Below are 17,223 nucleotides of genomic sequence, written 5' to 3' on the forward strand. Positions count from 1 at the left end.
CTGACTGGTTCCTCTGCTTCCTCCTCAGGGTTTTGCCAGTGAGAATCCGACTGCCCCTATCCAGCTGGTCCAGAGATGGGCCCCTCCTTGTTTGAACGAGTTCTGCAGGCTGGGCTGTGTCTGCTCCAGTCTCTCCTACTGTTCCAGGGTCAGCCACTGCGGCAGGCCTCAGTGCATGTTTGGCTGCAGCTGCCTCAAACAGAAAGTGGTCCTCCTCAAGAACCTGGATTGGTCAGACTCTAGCACCTCCCATCACCAAAACAACAAAAAAAGAAGGAGGAAGAGGAGGATGAAGATGGCCTACAGTAAGGACATCCCAGCACTACACCTTTTATCTGTTTACAGCCTGATTCACATAAAGTAGCAGCTCAGAACTGGTCTAGTTATTTTACTGTGGTTTGTTTTGTTTGTTATTGTTGTTAGTTTATATCTGTCCCATGCTGTTTCTGTCATCTTGTCTCTGAAGATGCTCTCTTTAAATTCCTTCCTGTTTGATTTGTAGTTTTGAAGGAAGCCGACAGCGTTTCCCAGCCTGCTGAGCGTGTCTGGACCTTGTGGAAAAGGGACAGTGGAGGCTCAGATCCAGATCCGGTCCATGTTCCTGAACCAAGCTGTCTTCCTCGTTTTACTGTAAGGACTCTGTCGCACATACATGTTAGTTAGGAAGGTTCCAACACGTCTACAGATAGTAAAAAACACATTAAAGAGTTAGTCCACCACAATAATCTTGACACATTTTAAACCTCGCTGGTACTGAGCCATGTCGATTAGTCTTTGGCAACCAAGGATGGTCTAAGTAAGCACACTAATTTGTCTTTCTTAAATTCAAGATTTTCAAGATTCAAAAAACTTTATTAATCCCAGAGGGAAATTGTTTTGCCTCATTACCATTGTTCTGAAAACAGACAGAAAGAAAAGGAACCACAACCAGGAAAGATCCAACACCATTAACATAAATACACAAACAGAAATACACAATAACATCAATACCGAAAAACCCAATACATATACAGAATATGTAAATAGATAAATGAAATTGGGTCAATATATTCACAGCAAGTTTATGACAGTATCACTTCCCCCACCCCTTACAGAGGGGGGAGGAATTGTACAGATTGATTGCCACAGGTAGAAAGGATCTCCTGTGGTTCTCTGTGGAACATTTAATGTTAATAAATCTTTGGCTGAACGTGCTCCTCTGTCCAACCAACACACTGTGCAGTGGGTGGGAGGGATTGTCCAAGATTGAGAGGAGTTTGGACAGCATCCTCCTTTCAGCCACAACATGTAGAGGGTCCAGCTCCACCCCCAGAACAGAGCCAGCCCTCCTAATCAGCTTGTTCAGTCTGTTAGTGTCTGCCACCTTCATGTTGCCGCCCCAGCAGACCACAGCATAAAAGATGACACTGGCCACCACAGACTCATGAAACATCCGCAGCATGGTGCTGCAGACGTTGAAGGACTCTTGAGTTATACCTAAAGTCTGAGGTGTACAGGGTGAAGAGGAATGGAGACAGAACTGTCCCCTGTGGAGCACCTGTGCTACAGATCACAGTGTCAGACACACAGTTCTGCAGGCGGACGTACTGTGGGCGGTTGGTGAGGTAGTCCATGATCCAGGAAATCAGGGGAGTGTTTACCTGCATTTTTTTTAATTTCCCACCCAGCAGTGCAGGACGGATGGTGTTGAATGCACTGGAGAAATCGAAAAACATGATCCTCACTAAGCCCCCAGGCTTGTCCAGGTGGGTGTAGGTGCGATGGAGAAGGTGTATGATGGCGTCATCCACTCCAATATGGGGTTGGTAAGCAAACCAACCAAGGGGGTCAAGTGAGGGTTTGACCAGAGGTCGGAGGGACTCCAGGATCAGCCTCTCAAAAGCCTTCATGATGTGTGATGTCAAAGCCACTGGTCTGAAGTCATTGAGGACTCTGGGACGTGGCGTCTTATTCACTGGAACAAGGCACGACTTTTTCCACCCTAGAGGAACCCTCTCCAGGTGCAGGCTGAGATTGAAGATGTGCTGGAGAACAACACATAGCTGAGGAGCACAGGCTTTCAGCACCCTTGGGCTGACTCCATCAGGACCTGCAGCCTTTGTGGGTGGAAGGCTGTTCAGCTCTCTTCTCACCTGCTCAGCTGAGATTGTTAGGGTGGTGGCTGAGTCGTGTGGGGGAGGGACTGAGGAGCAGTTGGTGAACTGAAGTGGGATCTGTGACTCAGCCTGGAATCGATTGAAAAAATGATTCAATTCATTGGCTCGGTCCACAGTCCCCCCAGTCTCCTGGCTGCTGGACTTGTAGCCAGTGATGGTCCTCATGCCCCTCCAAACCTCCCTGGTGTTGTTCTGTTGAAGGTTTTGTTCCAGTTTTTTCCTGTACGTCTCCTTCCCCTCCCTGATCCTGACAGACAGCAGTCTTTGGACCCTTTTTGCTGCCTCCCTGTCTCCTGATCTGAATGCTTTCTTTTTGTCATTCAGGATGGCTTTAATGTCCTGAGGGACCCAGGGCTTATTGTTTGGGAAGCAGCAAATGGTTTTTGTGGGTACCTGGGTGTCCACACAGAAATTAATGTAGTCAGAGATGCAGTCTGTCAGTCCATCAATGTCCTCACCGTGAGGTTCACAGAGAGTCTTCCAGTCTGTCTCTTCAAAGCATCCCTGCAGGGCAAGGTGTGCCCCCTCTGTCCACCTCTTTACAGTTTTAATGGTGGGAGGCTGCCTGTGAACCAAAGGTGTGTATTGTGGGAGGAGATGTACCAGGTTGTGATCCGACTTTCCCAGAGGGGGGAGGGCAGTGGAGCTGTAGGCATCTTTAACATTAGCATACATCGGGTCCAATGTCCTCTCCCCCCTGGTGGGACAGCTCACAAACTGGGTAAAGGTAGGAAGTGTCTTATTGAGGGTGGCGTGATTAAAGTCTCCAGAGATCATAAAGAAGGCGTCGGGGTGTCTGGTCTGCAGGTTGGAGGTGACAGTCTGAATGACGTCACACGCAGAAGCAGCGTTAGCGGATGGAGGAACGTAAACGGTGATTAATATGGTGTGTGAAAACTCTCTGGGCAAATAATATGGACGAATACACGCTCTTTCACAGTGACATGACCAGGATGGCACCACCTGTTGTTAATGAGAACGGCGAGCCCCCCGCCTCTCCTCTTACCGCTCTCCTCTCGCCTCCTGTCCTAGCGCACGGTGCTAGAACCGTCTATTTTAACACTAGAGTCAGGAATACGATCATGCAGCCATGTCTCTGTGAAACACATCAAACTACACTCTGCAAAGATTTTCTCCATCCTCACCAGAGCTGTCAGTTCGTCCATCTTATTGTCCAGTGATCTCACATTACCCATAATCACAGAGGGGAGATGAGGTTTGAATCTTCTCACCTTCTCTCTGCGCATCGCTCTTCTCCGTTCTTTAATTCCTCCTTGTTGTTTTTTGCCTCCTCTACATCCCCTTAAATTGTATTTTATTTGTATGTCACCAAATAACAAAAACAACAGAAGTCATCTCAGGGCCCTTACAGACCTTACAAAATATAACTGTATACAGAATTATATAGAAAACCCAACAACCCCACTGAGCAGCACCAGGAGACAGTGGAAAGGAAGAAACCTCCAGCAGTAACCAGGCTCAGGGTTGGCCATCTGCTTTAACCGGTAGGGGTGAGTAGAAAGAGGAGAAAGAAAAGAACAACAGGCAACAAAAACAACAACAAGCAGCAAAAACACTGGTAGGACCAGGAACTGGACTCTGGAGATATACAGCTCCAAGGATGAGGAAACCTGCAGAGGAGAACAGAGAGAGGGAGACAGAGAGGAGGAAACACAACTACAGGAGAGAGAAGACACAAAGTTAATGATATGAAATGGTAGAATTTGAATGGATAGAGGAGAAAAGAGAGAGGAGGAAACACAACTAATCACTGAATTACTAAAGCATTAAATTTCCATCGTCACAGATGATACTGTGCTGGCTGCTGAATGTTAAAAAGTTTTGTCTGTTTCCAGGAGTGCAGAGAGAACTATGGCAGCTGTGCAAGAATTAGAACTTACATGGGAAAGAAGACGACTCGGGAACAGGTGATAAAGGTTATTGTAGAAAACATATGATATGCTATGCTGCTAAAATTACTTTATTGAATTTAATTAACATGTTATGAACAAGGACCAGATTTGAAGACCTCTGCCACTTAGGGTTTATTAAAAACAATGGAAACAAAGCAGAACCTAGAACCTTACGGGTTCACTTTCTATGATAAGTTTCAGGTTACAACTTGATGACCAGGTCCAAAAGCTGCAAAATAATTCTAAACAAAAATATAGATTTGTTTGTAATCTGCATAGCGAATATAGTTTCTGTTGTGTTTTGTTGAGGATGTGACTGACCCTGTAGCAGCATGTAGACTAAGAACAGTACTGATACCTGTGGAACTCCACTCCACAAGTGAAGAACATGAGGAGGCAGCATCAAGTCGTTTGGACTGAGCTATTGAAAGTTTGATGTCTTCCAGGAGACGATGAAGGATGGGAAGTCTAAAGTAGTTCGGCTGAAATCTTTGTTGCACAGAGACTTGAAACCAAAAAAAACAAAGATGAAAGCCTCCATTCCTCCTGCAGGTGGGTTTACTGGCACTGTGATTATCTCAGATGTCTGTCTGCAACAAACAGCGAACTTAGGAAAACTGCAGTTTATTTTTTGTACCATATAGCCGTGTTTCAGAGTTCTGAAAAAGAGTTTTGTCTTTTCCTTCAGCAGCTGAACAAGTTCAGCTGGCTTCCTCCAGACAGGCCCCGAGTCCTCCTTCAGGGCCTCCCCCAAAGCCATCGAAGCGCCTGATAATCCTGGCGGAGTGTAAGTGGGAGAGTGATGCCGACCGGAACCACGTGTTGAAGACACTGTGTGAGGCAATGGCTCAGGACCGGTTGGGCGATCCTTTCTGGATCAAGAAGTATCTCATCAGTCCCCTCACACAGACTGTGGAGGAGAATGGCACAGACCACTGCATCCAATACAAAATCCACATCTCCACACCTAAAGTGGAGCGGGAGAAACCACCAGAAACACAACAGAAACGAGAGGGCGACACAAACCCACAACAGGAGGTCAGAAAGAATCCAAACACTGATATTTGAGTTGTCAGTTTCCTTTTAAATTGATTCTGGATCCGTAATCCTGGGCGAAAATAATGTAATGTCTGCAAAAGAAAGACACACCACAAGAGTCATCATGGAAAAAAGTCTGTAGTAGCGTAGTTTTGTGTCTAGACTGATTTAGACCTAAGCTGGGATTACAGCCTCTTTATTTTGGCTACCTTAGTGTATTTCTTGTGCACAACAATGGTGGCGTCTGATAACAAGTTACAGTATACAGGTGCAGATATCATTGAATAAAAGGGGACCAAGAGTCTAGAACAGACGGCAGCATTAGATGACCAGGAATCTCAAAATTATGTTATGAAGATAAAGGATTTTCTTCTTTGCTCTAAATGTATCGTGTGTCTCTGCAGGATCACTTGAGACAGGTGACCACAGAAGAGGGAGTTCTGGTTGACTGGCAGCAGGAGGTAATGGAGGAGGAGGCAGAGCTTTGGGAGGATTGGCAGCAGGAGGTTGAGGAAGGCGACATCAAGGAGGAGGGCTCAAAACTTCCACAGGTAAACGACAGGAAGAAGACATGTGAAGTGAGAACAGAAGATAAGATGAACAGTATGGGTCTGCCATTCCTGACCGGAATCTCCCCTGCTGGATTCCTCTCAGCCAATAAGAAAAAACCTGGGGGGACAGATCACCTGGTCCAGGTAAGGACAGGTTACTGCTATTTTCTCAGTATTCACAGCTGTGAACATCTGTACAGTCTGGACCTGCATCCTTCTTCAATCTTAAATCCTAATTTTTATCTCATAGCATAAAATGAAACATTATGATCCAGAATACTTTGAAGTTGGACCTGGACATTAAAGTCGAAGTCCCCAAAAGGTGCCTGTACACTGTCATACTGAAAAACCAAGTAAATTACAGTGAGCGGCAAGTCTGAAAGTGTGTGCAAACAGATCTTCTCCAAGGTGAGAGTCTGAAGGAGCTAACATTAGTCACATTAACCGTTTAGCAATAATGTGCAGCTAGTGTGGACAAATTCAACTAGCTAACCCGGTAAACAAACAAGAAAAACACTTGGTTTGTACAACACTTGCGACTTGAAACTTTGAATGAGACCCAGTTTTAGGATGTTAGAATTTTGTGTGCACACACACATACTGGCTTGCTCGACATCTCTGTTGAAAACAAATAAATCCACAGTTTGTTCAGATCCTAAGAGGCCAAGGTTGTTGTGGGCAGTGTTTGGGCGAAAGCTGAGCGGGAATTGGGTGCCTTAGACTCGACAATAAATCATTCAGTGCAAACTTTGAAAGGACCGCTCACGGATTGGTTTCTACAAAACCAGTAAATATGAAAAAGGGCACTTCTAAACATACATGTGCCTGTGTGTGTCCACAGGCACCATAGAGTCACATAAATGTTCCAAAATTACCTAAAAGTCTGACTTTTGTAGTTTTCCTTTCAGTATATTCGGCATCGGGTTGTTAAACTTTTATGAAAGTAGATACAGCCTGTATATGACATCTGATCATTTTTATATTTTACAGGTAAATGGGAAGCTCTATCCTCTGGCAAAGATCCAGTTGGGGAAGATGGGGGCGCTCCATCCAGCAAACCGTCTTGCAGCTTATCTGACCGGTCGGGTGGGATCTAATAAGGATAAACAAGTGTCTTCTTCTTCAAGTAAACCTCCTCTGGCTTCAGGGCTGATCCCCCAGACTGCCTCCTCTTCCTCTGTGCTGACCAGCCCCACCAGCACCAGCACTCTACCCAGACCACAACTGTCAGTTCTCACCTGTACCTCCTCTACAGGTCGGGATACGACAATTTCTGATTTCACAAACATTACTAAGTAGTAGTAGAAGTACGAGTATTTGGAAGCCGAGAACAGCCATGGATGTGACAACAAAATCTGTTTTTTCGTAATTACGAGAAAATTCTTCAACTTGAAAAAATTAATGTCTGATTCATCTGATTACAACTGTCTCATCTTTAAAAGTTTGTTTTGACAGAAGTACAATTATACTATGATTCAAATCAGATCTTCCAGAAAATGTACTTAAACTACTAAAAGTAGTCGGTGCCCATAGTGTGTAAGCATCGCGTTACTAGGATAGGAGTCTGGTTTTAACTAGTAGTCAGGTCAGACTGGTACAGGTGATTCATTCCTGATGTAGCTGTGAATAAATTCCATCTTTTCTATTCAGTTTAAAATCTTTAAAAAATGTTTAGTTAAAAATGTGACAATTGCAGGGGTCCTGAATCTATCAACATATCATGTTTCAGCTTTTAATAACTCAGTAAACAACTTGTCCGTGGCCCTGTGTTTTTCAGACTCTCAGATAAACACCTCTGTGGTCCGACCTGTAAATCCATCTTCGGGTTTGTTGGATTCTAAAGGCTCTCAGATGTTGATGGTTGAGGTCCTGCGTTCCCTTAGGAAAGTTCCAGTATTGGGTGCAGTTACCCAGCCCCCGGCTCCCACCACCATCAGTCAGAAGATTGTCCTGCAGCCGGTCCAAACAGCATTAGGTGTCCAATACTACCGCAGACCAAACGGTAAACTGGTCCGACTGGTTCCTGTGTCCCAGCTGAGATCAGGCAATCCAAGCCTGCCACTTCAGAGAGGTGAGTCCTGCAGACCAAGCAGAGCCTTGTAGTGATATTGTGATAAATTGACTTTGGATGCCTGTAGTAATCTGACTACTGTGACACCCTGAGTCTGGTTCTGCTGGAGGTTTCTCCCTCTAAAGGGAGTTTTTCCTCTCCGCTGTCTCCTGGTGCTGCTTAGTGGGGTTGTTGGTTTTCTATATACTGTAATTCTGTATCCAGTTATATTTGAAAAGTCTTGAGCCTTAAACACTGTAAAGAACCTGAGACTACTTCTGTTGTGATTTGGCACTATACAAATAAAACCCAATTGCAATTTGAATTCATCAGTAATCTGATTACTACAGTGCAGATGGGGAAAACTAGTTATTAGTTATTAGTATTTCTCTCCCCCCCCAACACCCCCCACCCCCCACAGTTCTCCCCCCTACAGGCTCATCCTCCCCCTCAGGCCTCCCTGCTGCCCCCCTTCAGACTCCAGCCATCACTGTTGTGAAAGAAACACTCCCTCTGACCACTGCAACAACAACCCCCCCCACCACCTCCTCTGTGTCTAGCCTCCGATCTGTGCCCCCCCCATCTTCCCCACTCCGACCTGCTTCTGCTTTCCCACCTCAGAAGGGGATATGCACCTTTAAAATCCTCCCTGCCAGTTCCAACAAGGAACCAATCATCATCACGTGTCCTAAAGTTCCTTTGCAAGCCCCCACTAAGGTGGTTCCAGTTCCAGGCATCTTCACCCTCCTCCAACCTCATCCCAAACCCCCAGTGAACCTCATCTCCCTCACACCCTCCCCAGGTGAGGGGGCCGGGCTTGGGGTCAAAACAGTGACTGTGTCTGCAGTCCCTGTGGATCTAGGTGGAGTGTCAGTCCCTCAGAAACCTGCTTCATATCAAACCTGCGCCACCCAGTCCCCCGCAGAGACGGCTCTGAGATCCACCACGGTCGAGGTCACACCTCCACCTCCCGGAACCTCTGACAGGGCCACTCCTAAACCAGAGATGGCCTGCAACCTGGTGGACCTCGACATCATCTGTGTGGACGACGAAACGATGGAGGTGGAGAACATGGGGGCATCATCAAGCAGCGAGACAGAAAACTCATCAGACTTTGAGTCGGACGCCGACGGAGAGCAGGAGACAAATAAAATGAACCTAGTAAGAAAGAGTTAAAGGTTCTCAGAGTTTAGTTTAGCGAGCCGCAGATCGTCTGACGTGTCTCAGACAAACATTGATCTGGTTCTGTTTCTGCAGCGTCTGCTTCATAACGTGCTGGAGAGGAAACGACGGGTGCAGATGAAGCAGCTGTTTGAGGCTCTGAAGAGAGAAGTGGGACTGAGCCACGAGAAAACATCAAAGATCACTACACTGAGGAAGGTCTGAGATCTGAGGAGCCCGAAGTCTGAGACCAGATTTGAAATCTGAGATATTTTCATATAAACCTGGAAATAATCAAGTTTGATGAGTAAGAACTAAGTTTTGTTATGTGAAGAGTAAATATTTGAAATGAAATTCAGCCATGTTCTGCTGGAATCTGGACTCAGTCATGTTTCCAACTTGTGAACAACAGCTGCAGGTTGATTTATTGAACAAGTCTCTGAGGAGTCCATCAAATCCACCTGGGAGTCTGAACGTGAGGATCACTGGATCAGACTCTGAGATCTGAGTTCACCTGCTTCTTGTTTCTAAATCCTTAAAAACTTTCTGATTCTTATGTTTTTCTGAAAATATCTCAGATTTTCTCTCAGACTTTTGGATCCACTGAACATTCAATTTTATTTATTTTAGTTTTCTTCTTCCTCTCAGACTGTCCTCTTTCAGAGTTTAGACCATTTTCCACTACCTAGTGTGACAGGTATGTTTTTATTCAAGGCGATGCAGATGATTGATGAGCTGAGGATGACTGACAGATGTCTGGAGAGAAAGAAGAGAAGGCTGATGAAGAGGAGGGATGAGTACCTCTCCACCATTGCTCCAACAACTGGTACCACCATAGGAACTGCTATGCACACAGTTGTATCGGTGTGGGTCAAAAAATGGTTATGGGTTTTTTTTGTTGTTGTTTTAGATCTTTTAGACAGGAGCAAGCCAGACATCTGCAGAGGTCAGAGGTTACGTGAGTCTGTCAACAAACAGAGGAGACATAAAAACCGAGCAGATGCTGACTTGGTTGAGGTGGTGGATCTGTTGGACGAGACAGACGAACCAACGGATAAATCCTCTGACAAGGAGATAGTCGTCACCAAGACGACCAACATCATCACCGTCACTAACGTAAAGAAAAGTTCCTGTTGCACAGCAGAGACTCTACAACAACAACTCACCTGACTGACTTACCTGTGTCTCTGTGTTTGTGTCAGGATAAGGTGAATGAGGTCCAGTGTGTTGCTGTGGAGACACAAGGGAACAGTCGGCTGAATGTGGATCAGAGGAGGTTGGCAAAGATGAGGAACTCCGAGTAAGATGCACTTCACACAAACTGAGCTCAGATCTGTATAGTGATGTAACAACGTGGCTCTCTAGCTCCTGGAAAAACAAACCAGTTCTTAGACTCTGAAGCAGCACTAGCATCACGTTTGTGTAGGTCGAAAAGGGGTAATGGACTCGATGTCGATGTGGTTCCACAGCAGAGGAGCTCTGTCTCCCTTTCTAGTCCTGGAAACTCTGGGAACCACATATAGACCTGCAGTTTGAGAGCAGATGTTAGATTCTGATCTGATTTACCACAGTAAAGTGACTTTCCGTCTTTATTTTTTCTCAACAGAAGCAGTTTGACTGTAAAGAAAACAGTTGAAGCTCCGAGCGACACTGACATCTGCAGAGCCCTCAGCTCAGTGCTGAACACCAACACATCTCCAAAGAGTCTTCTGACAGAAAGGGTAAGAACATGTGAAACTTTGAACTCTCACTCCTGCAGCGGCTTCACAGTACGAGTCAGAATCTGTCCTCCTACCTGGAAGGCTTTTATTGTGAAGCAGCTGCAGGAAGTGTCTGCTTGGGATCAGTCATGAGTTTTTCGTTTGTGTGTTTGAGGCCTGTGAGGAGATCCAGAGGCTGAAGAGTCTGGAGGTGGGCCTGAACCGGCAGCAAGATTTCTACATCACAGAGCTCTCCCAGAGATCAGGTGAGGGACCAGGTGATGCGGAGGAGGAACATGTCTTTTCTGTTTCACTGTGAGCCTCATGTCTCCTGCTTTGTCCGTTGACCTCCACACTGACCTGTAGGTAGAGCTCTAACCTGCAGGTGTGTTTGTGGCTCCAGGTAAAAGTGAGATGGCAGTCCTGGGGAAACTGCAGCAGCTGTCATTCAAACAGAAGATAATTGAGAAACAGGAGAGACATCAAACAGTTGGTCCGCTGCCAGCACCTGCTGGAGGCAGGAACTCTGGAGCTCCGACTGTTGGGGGTGAGGACTCTGGAGCGCCAACTACAGGGGACATGAGCAATGACAAAATGATAATCATATCTTCGGAACAGCAGCAAACCCAACAATCTCCTCCAAATCCCATGTCTATCACCACACCTATCCAGCCATCGCAGATGGTCCTGCACTTGTCGAATCCAGTCCTGACTCCTCCTGCACCTGTGCTGAGGGACAAGCCGAGGACAATGCCTAACATCCTGTCTCGCAGTAAGAATCCCGCTCCACCCGTGTCTCTGGTCACCAGCACCATCGAGGGTACGACTGATGGAAGATGGAGGAATAGTGATTGATTATAGATTGATCAGCAGAATGTTTAAAACTAACACGACTCACTTATTAACATCTGATTGGTCTCTCTGAACCCTGTTTTACTAGTTTCCTGACTCACTAAGTAGTTAGTTGGTTAGTGACTCATTAACTCATTCACTTATAACTCACTAACCTTATCACTATCTGAGCAACTAATTGATTGACTAACTTACGTATTCAGCTACCACCAACTAAACTAAAGAACTAACTAGTGAAGTGACTTCATTCATTAATTCATTCTTCTTCAGTATTAGTGAGTTAGTTCGCTGTTTAGTATTGTTTTACAACAGATTTATGTTCTGTTAGAACTCAACCACGACCTCGACTTTTTTACTTGATTTTACTAATTGTTTCTAAAAAGTTGATTGGTTTCAGCCTTTTCTCTTTTCTCCTCTCAACACTCAGGACAAAAAAAAAAAATATTTCAGCAACCAAATTTAACTCAGACTGTGGACTTGCTGTTTACCAGGTGAAGCTCCATCTTTTCAGGCTCTGCTTCCATCAGAGGTTCTGTCTCTGGTTGGTGCAGCGCTGCCAGGACATCCGGTCCTGACCCTGAACCCGCTGATGTCAGGACCAGCGGTGCTGCAGACAGCTCCCACAGCAGGTACTGACCAACTGTCGACTCTGTTGAAGCGTGTTAATTCTTTAACATGCTTTTATTTTGAAAGTAAGATCTGACTTCCTTCTTCCTGTAGGCGTGACCTCGGTCAGCCTCAACATTCCCAGTCTGACTAATCAGCAAATCCACCTTACTTCACTGCCCCGCCTCCCAGCCAATAAGATCTGCAACTTCTCTGCCCCCCTCACCCTCACTAACCTCACAGGTAACTGACTGACTAACTAACTAACTAACTAACTAACAGTTAATCACAATCAGTTTAATCACTGATCAGTAGAAACATCAGCTGATCTTCAGTTTCCTGTTTTCAGCTACAAACTTCACCAACCTTCTGCAACTAGTTCAACCGGCAACTACGCAGCAACTGCAACTACAGCAATTTCAACAGCAACAGCTCCAGCAGCAGCAGGTCCCAGCAGGTCAGCCACTTTGTGTCACTTCTTCACCGGTGGTCTCTGCTGGATCAGACCAGACCAAGGACCAGGACCAGGACCAGGACCAGCCCCAATCCCAGACTGACCTCAGACCTGAGTCCTCTTCATCGTCACCACCATCCACCCAGGGCTCATCGTCCTCTTTGTGGCCCAGTCTGAGTCCTGATGGTCAGGTAGAGATTGTAGAAAGGGGGCCTACAGGTCCAGACCAGCAGCAGGAAACTCGAAGGGGCGCTGGGACAGAGAGTCTAAAGTCCCTCCTCAATGAGATCAACTTCCTCAACCAGCAGACCCTCACTGCAGTGACACCGGTCTCGTCACCAGGGAGACGGTCCCCTGAGGTGGACGCAGAGCAGCAGGACCACCCCCACAGCCCCTGGGTCCTGCAGCTGGACTCAGACTCTGACGATGCTGTTACCATGGAGACAGAGGTGGCAGGAATTACCGTACACCAGAAAGCTCCAACCAATGAATGCAATGACAGTGGTGTCCTGGCCCCGCCCCCTTTGCTGCAGATGCATGTAGGCGGGGCTAAGGTGGTGTGCCCTGCCAACAGGAATGGACCAGCAGGGGGAGGGGCGGTAGGGAGGAGCACGGAGGAAGGCGTGGCCTGGAGGCCGATGCCCAGACTGGTTCCTCTGGGGCTGAGAGGGAACCAGACCAGCTAACTGATGATGTCACTGCAGGGTCAGCATGTCATTGGTCGGCTGGTTTAGTGTCTGATCGGGAACTGAAGGACGAGGATTTAACTGAAGGATAAGCAGCCATGAACCCCCTGTCTGTAATTATTACTGATCAGAGGAGGTGCCGTAAAAACCACCAGGTCCCCCTACAGACACAGACCCAACAGAAAGTACTGAATTTAATAAGAATAATAATAAAGCTGGTTTATTGTCTGAATGAACTTCCTCTAACTGAAGATGGGAGGGTTTCACGACTTCACTATATATGAATCATCTGATTTGTTCTGATTTAAGGAAAACTGGTGTCTCAGAGTGGAACCGAGAGTCAGCAGTGTTAAGAACCTGAAGGTGAAAACAAAGGTCGACCGGTCACTGCATTAGTTACAGAGCAGTTTGAATGTGGAGCTGCAGAAATCAGCCAGTAAGAATCGGACGCAGTCGGTATTTTCACCAGTTCCAGGTAAAAAGTTTTTTAGAGACACGAAGAATCAGCAGCTCAGATTTAAGTAAACACTCATGTTTTACAGTAAAACTTTAGTTTTTAGGTTAAACCGTGAAGTGAAATCTGAGAAAAAAAGCTTCACGTAGAACCCAAAAAGAGCCCTTTTATTGTTTTAATAGAAAGAACATGATGTTCAGTGTCTCACCTGGACTCACCTTTACCTGCTCAGTGTTCCCACAGGACAATTAAAGGAGCAGTCTAGTGTTTTGGTGTGACTGTTAACCCATGCTTCTCTTTGTGTTGTACAGAGGTTGTCTTGAAATCTCTATTTTTCTATGTTAGCAAACCTCTGGTGTAAATATTCGTCGTCTGAACACTGACACTAATAAAGTTTGATTCAGGATTCCTGAGTCTGCCCTTTTTACAAGACACAAACCAACCAGTGAAACTGCAGTTTACTCGTGTTTTAAACAGTTCACCTTCAGTCTGAGTTTGTACCAGTTGAGTAAAATTCCAGGTTCCAGCCATGACCCCCCAGTCTGTAATTACTGATCAGAGGAGGTGCCGTAAAAACCACCAGGTCCCCTACAGACATAGACAGAAAGTACTGAATTTAATAAGAATAATAATAAAGCTGCTTTAGTGTCTGATCATGAACTGAATGAACTTCCTCTAACTGAAGATGGGAAGGGTGAAAACAAAGGTCGACCAGTCACTGTTAAAGAGCAGTTTGAATGTGGAGCTGCAGGAGACTGTATAACTGTAGTATAGCTGTAGTATAACTGTAGCATAGCTGTAGGATAGCTGTAGTATAGCTGTAGTATAACTGTAGCATAGCTGTAGGATAGCTGTAGTATAACTGTAGTATAACTGTAGTATAACTGTAGCATAGCTGTAGTATAGCTGTAGTATAGCTGTAGTATAACTGTAGCATAGCTGTAGGATAGCTGTAGTATAACTGTAGCATAGTTGTAGGATAGCTGTAGTATAACTGTAGCATAGCTGTAGGATAGCTGTAGTATAACTGTAGTATAACTGTTGCATAGCTGTAGATAACTGTAGCATAGTTGTAGGATAGCTGTAGTATAACTGTAGCATAGCTGTAGGATAGCTGTAGTATAGCTGTAGTATAACTGTAGCATAGCTGTAGGATAGCTGTAGTATAACTGTAGCATAGTTGTAGGATAGCTGTAGTATAACTGTAGTATAACTGTAGCATAGCTGTAGGATAGCTGTAGTATAACTGTAGTATAACTGTAGCATAGCTGTAGGATAGCTGTAGTATAACTGTAGCATAGCTGTAGGATAGCTGTAGTATAACTGTAGCATAGCTGTAGGATAGCTGTAGTATAACTGTAGCATAGCTGTAGGATAGCTGTAGTATAACTGTAGTATAACTGTAGCATAGCTGTAGGATAGCTGTAGTATAACTGTAGCATAGTTGTAGTATAGCTGTAGTATAACTGTAGCATAGCTGTAGTATAACTGTAGCATAGTTGTAGGATAGCTGTAGTATAACTGTAGCATAGCTGTAGGATAGCTGTAGTATAACTGTAGTATAACTGTTGCATAGCTGTAGATAACTGTAGCATAGTTGTAGGATAGCTGTAGTATAGCTGTAGTATAACTGTAGCATAGCTGTAGTATAACTGTAGTATAACTGTAGCATAGCTGTAGGATAGCTGTAGTATAACTGTAGTATAACTGTAGTATAGCTGTAGGATAACTGTAGCATAGCTGTAGTATAACTGTAGCATAGCTGTAGTATAACTGTAGCATAGCTGTAGGATAGCTGTAGCATAGCTGTAGTATAACTGTAGCATAGCTGTAGTATAACTGTAGTATAGCTGTAGTATAACTGTAGTATATGCAATGTATTATTGCAGTAAAACACAGGTTTGATGATGAAGCAAAGTTTTATTCAGAGGAAAAATATACTTGAGTTGAAACCCAACGTGATCCGACTGATTTGATTGACATCAAACGTTTGTTAAAGTGGTTCATGATTTTCTGTCAGTGCAGCAGCTTCATACACAGGTGGAGGTTTCAACACGTCACACCCACAACTCTGCTAACCGTGGCTGCTTCTACGTCCGCTGCTACCCTCATACCTGCCTCTCTTTTCGCTGATGCTGCTGCCACTGCTGCTTCTACGTCCACTGCTGCCACTGCTGCTACTGCTGCTTCTACTTCTACGTCCACTGCTGCTACTGCTGCTTCTACGTCCACCGCCACTGCTGCTACTGCTGCCTCTACGTCCACTGCTGCTACTGCTGCTTCTACGTCCACTGCTGCCACTGCTGCTACTGCTGCTTCTACTTCTACTTCTACGTCCACTGCTGCTACTGCTGCTTCTACGTCCACCGCCACTGCTGCTACTGCTGCCTCTACGTCCACTGCTGCTACTGCTGCTTCTACGTCCACCGCCACTGCTGCTACTGCTGCCTCTACGTCCACTGCTGCTACTGCTGCTTCTACGTCCACCGCCACTGCTGCTACTGCTGCTTCTACGTCCACTGCTGCCACTGCTGCTTCTACGTCCACTGCTGCCACTGCTGCTACTGCTGCTTCTACGTCCACTGCTGCTACTGCTGCTTCTACGTCCACCGCCACTGCTGCTTCTACGTCCACCGCCACTGCTGCTACTGCTGCCTCTACGTCCACTGCTGCTACTGCTGCTTCTACGTCCACCGCCACTGCTGCTACTGCTGCCTCTACGTCCACTGCTACTGCTGATTCTACTGCTTCCTCCCTGCTGCGGCACAGCCTCGTTTTCAACACAAACATCTTGAACTTTCCCTCGTGAGGAGCAACTGAAGCACTGAAATTCTTCATTTTCTGGTTTGTAACAGCGGAAAATGTTTTTGAGACCAAGTCCAAAGTCGGGGTTCCCGAGTTCAGTCAGTGACTTAACCAGATCCGTTTTTTTTGGAGGAGAACCGTGAACAGGTTTATCAAAGACCTTCGTAAACACAAAGGCGTAATCCTTCCAGTTATTAATAATGTTTTGTTGAATCAGTTTAAGGATATTAAACCTGCTGCCCCTGTTTGTACACTTCTCTCCACATGGGGAGAGATAAGAGTAGATGACCAGGAAATGGTCCCGTTTATTACGGATCAGATTTCTCAGGTTTTTCAGAACTTCCGGTTCTGCATGTACTTGTTCTGCATGTTTCGCTACAACCACATTGGTGCCTTGGTACACTGACATACCATCAATTTCATCTTTAACAACCGTTTCGTAGCGGTCGTCCTTAAAGACTTGATCAATTGTGTTTGGGTCCTGGTCCTGTCGGATGTTTGCAGCCAGACAGAACTGTTCCTTTATTCTGTACCTGCCCAAAGAAAAAAACCCAGATGTTAAATCACCATGAGATCATAAGATTTAATCAGAGAATCCTGAGCTATAACACCAAACCAGAACCATGTTTTCATTCCATGAGATCCAGTCCCAATCTCTCCAACCACAGAGACGCTCACTCACTCTGTTCTGATGTGTTGTACAACATGAGTCAGCAAGTTCACATCCACAGCATCCAAACGGGTTCCAGCAGACAGCAGGAAGACCAGAACCGTCCAGGACAAGAAACTCATCTGTA

The 17,223-nt window shown here is 45.6% G+C and overlaps 1 protein-coding gene across 10 annotated transcripts in view; it reads left to right on the forward strand.

Annotated features, from left to right (window-relative positions):
• The window catches only part of mgaa (MAX dimerization protein MGA a), a 31,719-nt gene extending 17,692 nt beyond the window's left edge, over positions 1–14,027 (forward strand). For 3 of the 10 annotated variants that reach the window (XM_026339220.1, XM_026339222.1, XM_026339221.1), the window contains exons 9-26: positions 29–305; positions 503–630; positions 4,013–4,084; positions 4,516–4,621; positions 4,758–5,107; positions 5,512–5,802; positions 6,649–6,913; positions 7,436–7,729; positions 8,130–8,869; positions 8,966–9,088; positions 9,584–9,985; positions 10,072–10,169; positions 10,476–10,590; positions 10,745–10,835; positions 10,973–11,389; positions 11,913–12,050; positions 12,142–12,270; positions 12,377–14,027. In XM_026339220.1, coding sequence (XP_026195005.1) covers positions 29–305; positions 503–630; positions 4,013–4,084; positions 4,516–4,621; positions 4,758–5,107; positions 5,512–5,802; positions 6,649–6,913; positions 7,436–7,729; positions 8,130–8,869; positions 8,966–9,088; positions 9,584–9,985; positions 10,072–10,169; positions 10,476–10,590; positions 10,745–10,835; positions 10,973–11,389; positions 11,913–12,050; positions 12,142–12,270; positions 12,377–13,167 — 4,827 coding nt within the window. In that variant the 3' untranslated portion in view covers positions 13,168–14,027. Of the gene's footprint in view, positions 1–28; positions 306–502; positions 631–4,012; positions 4,085–4,515; positions 4,622–4,757; positions 5,108–5,511; positions 5,803–6,648; positions 6,914–7,435; positions 7,730–8,129; positions 8,870–8,965; positions 9,089–9,583; positions 9,986–10,071; positions 10,170–10,475; positions 10,591–10,744; positions 10,836–10,972; positions 11,390–11,848; positions 12,051–12,141; positions 12,271–12,376 lie in introns of those variants that run through there. The other 7 variants (XM_026339225.1, XM_026339224.1, XM_026339223.1 and 4 more) reach the window with 7 other exon arrangements.
• The last annotated feature ends 3,196 nt before the right edge of the window (positions 14,028–17,223 follow it).

Source organism: Anabas testudineus, chromosome 22, assembly GCF_900324465.2.
Source record: "Anabas testudineus chromosome 22, fAnaTes1.2, whole genome shotgun sequence".
Taxonomy (NCBI): domain Eukaryota; kingdom Metazoa; phylum Chordata; class Actinopteri; order Anabantiformes; family Anabantidae; genus Anabas; species Anabas testudineus.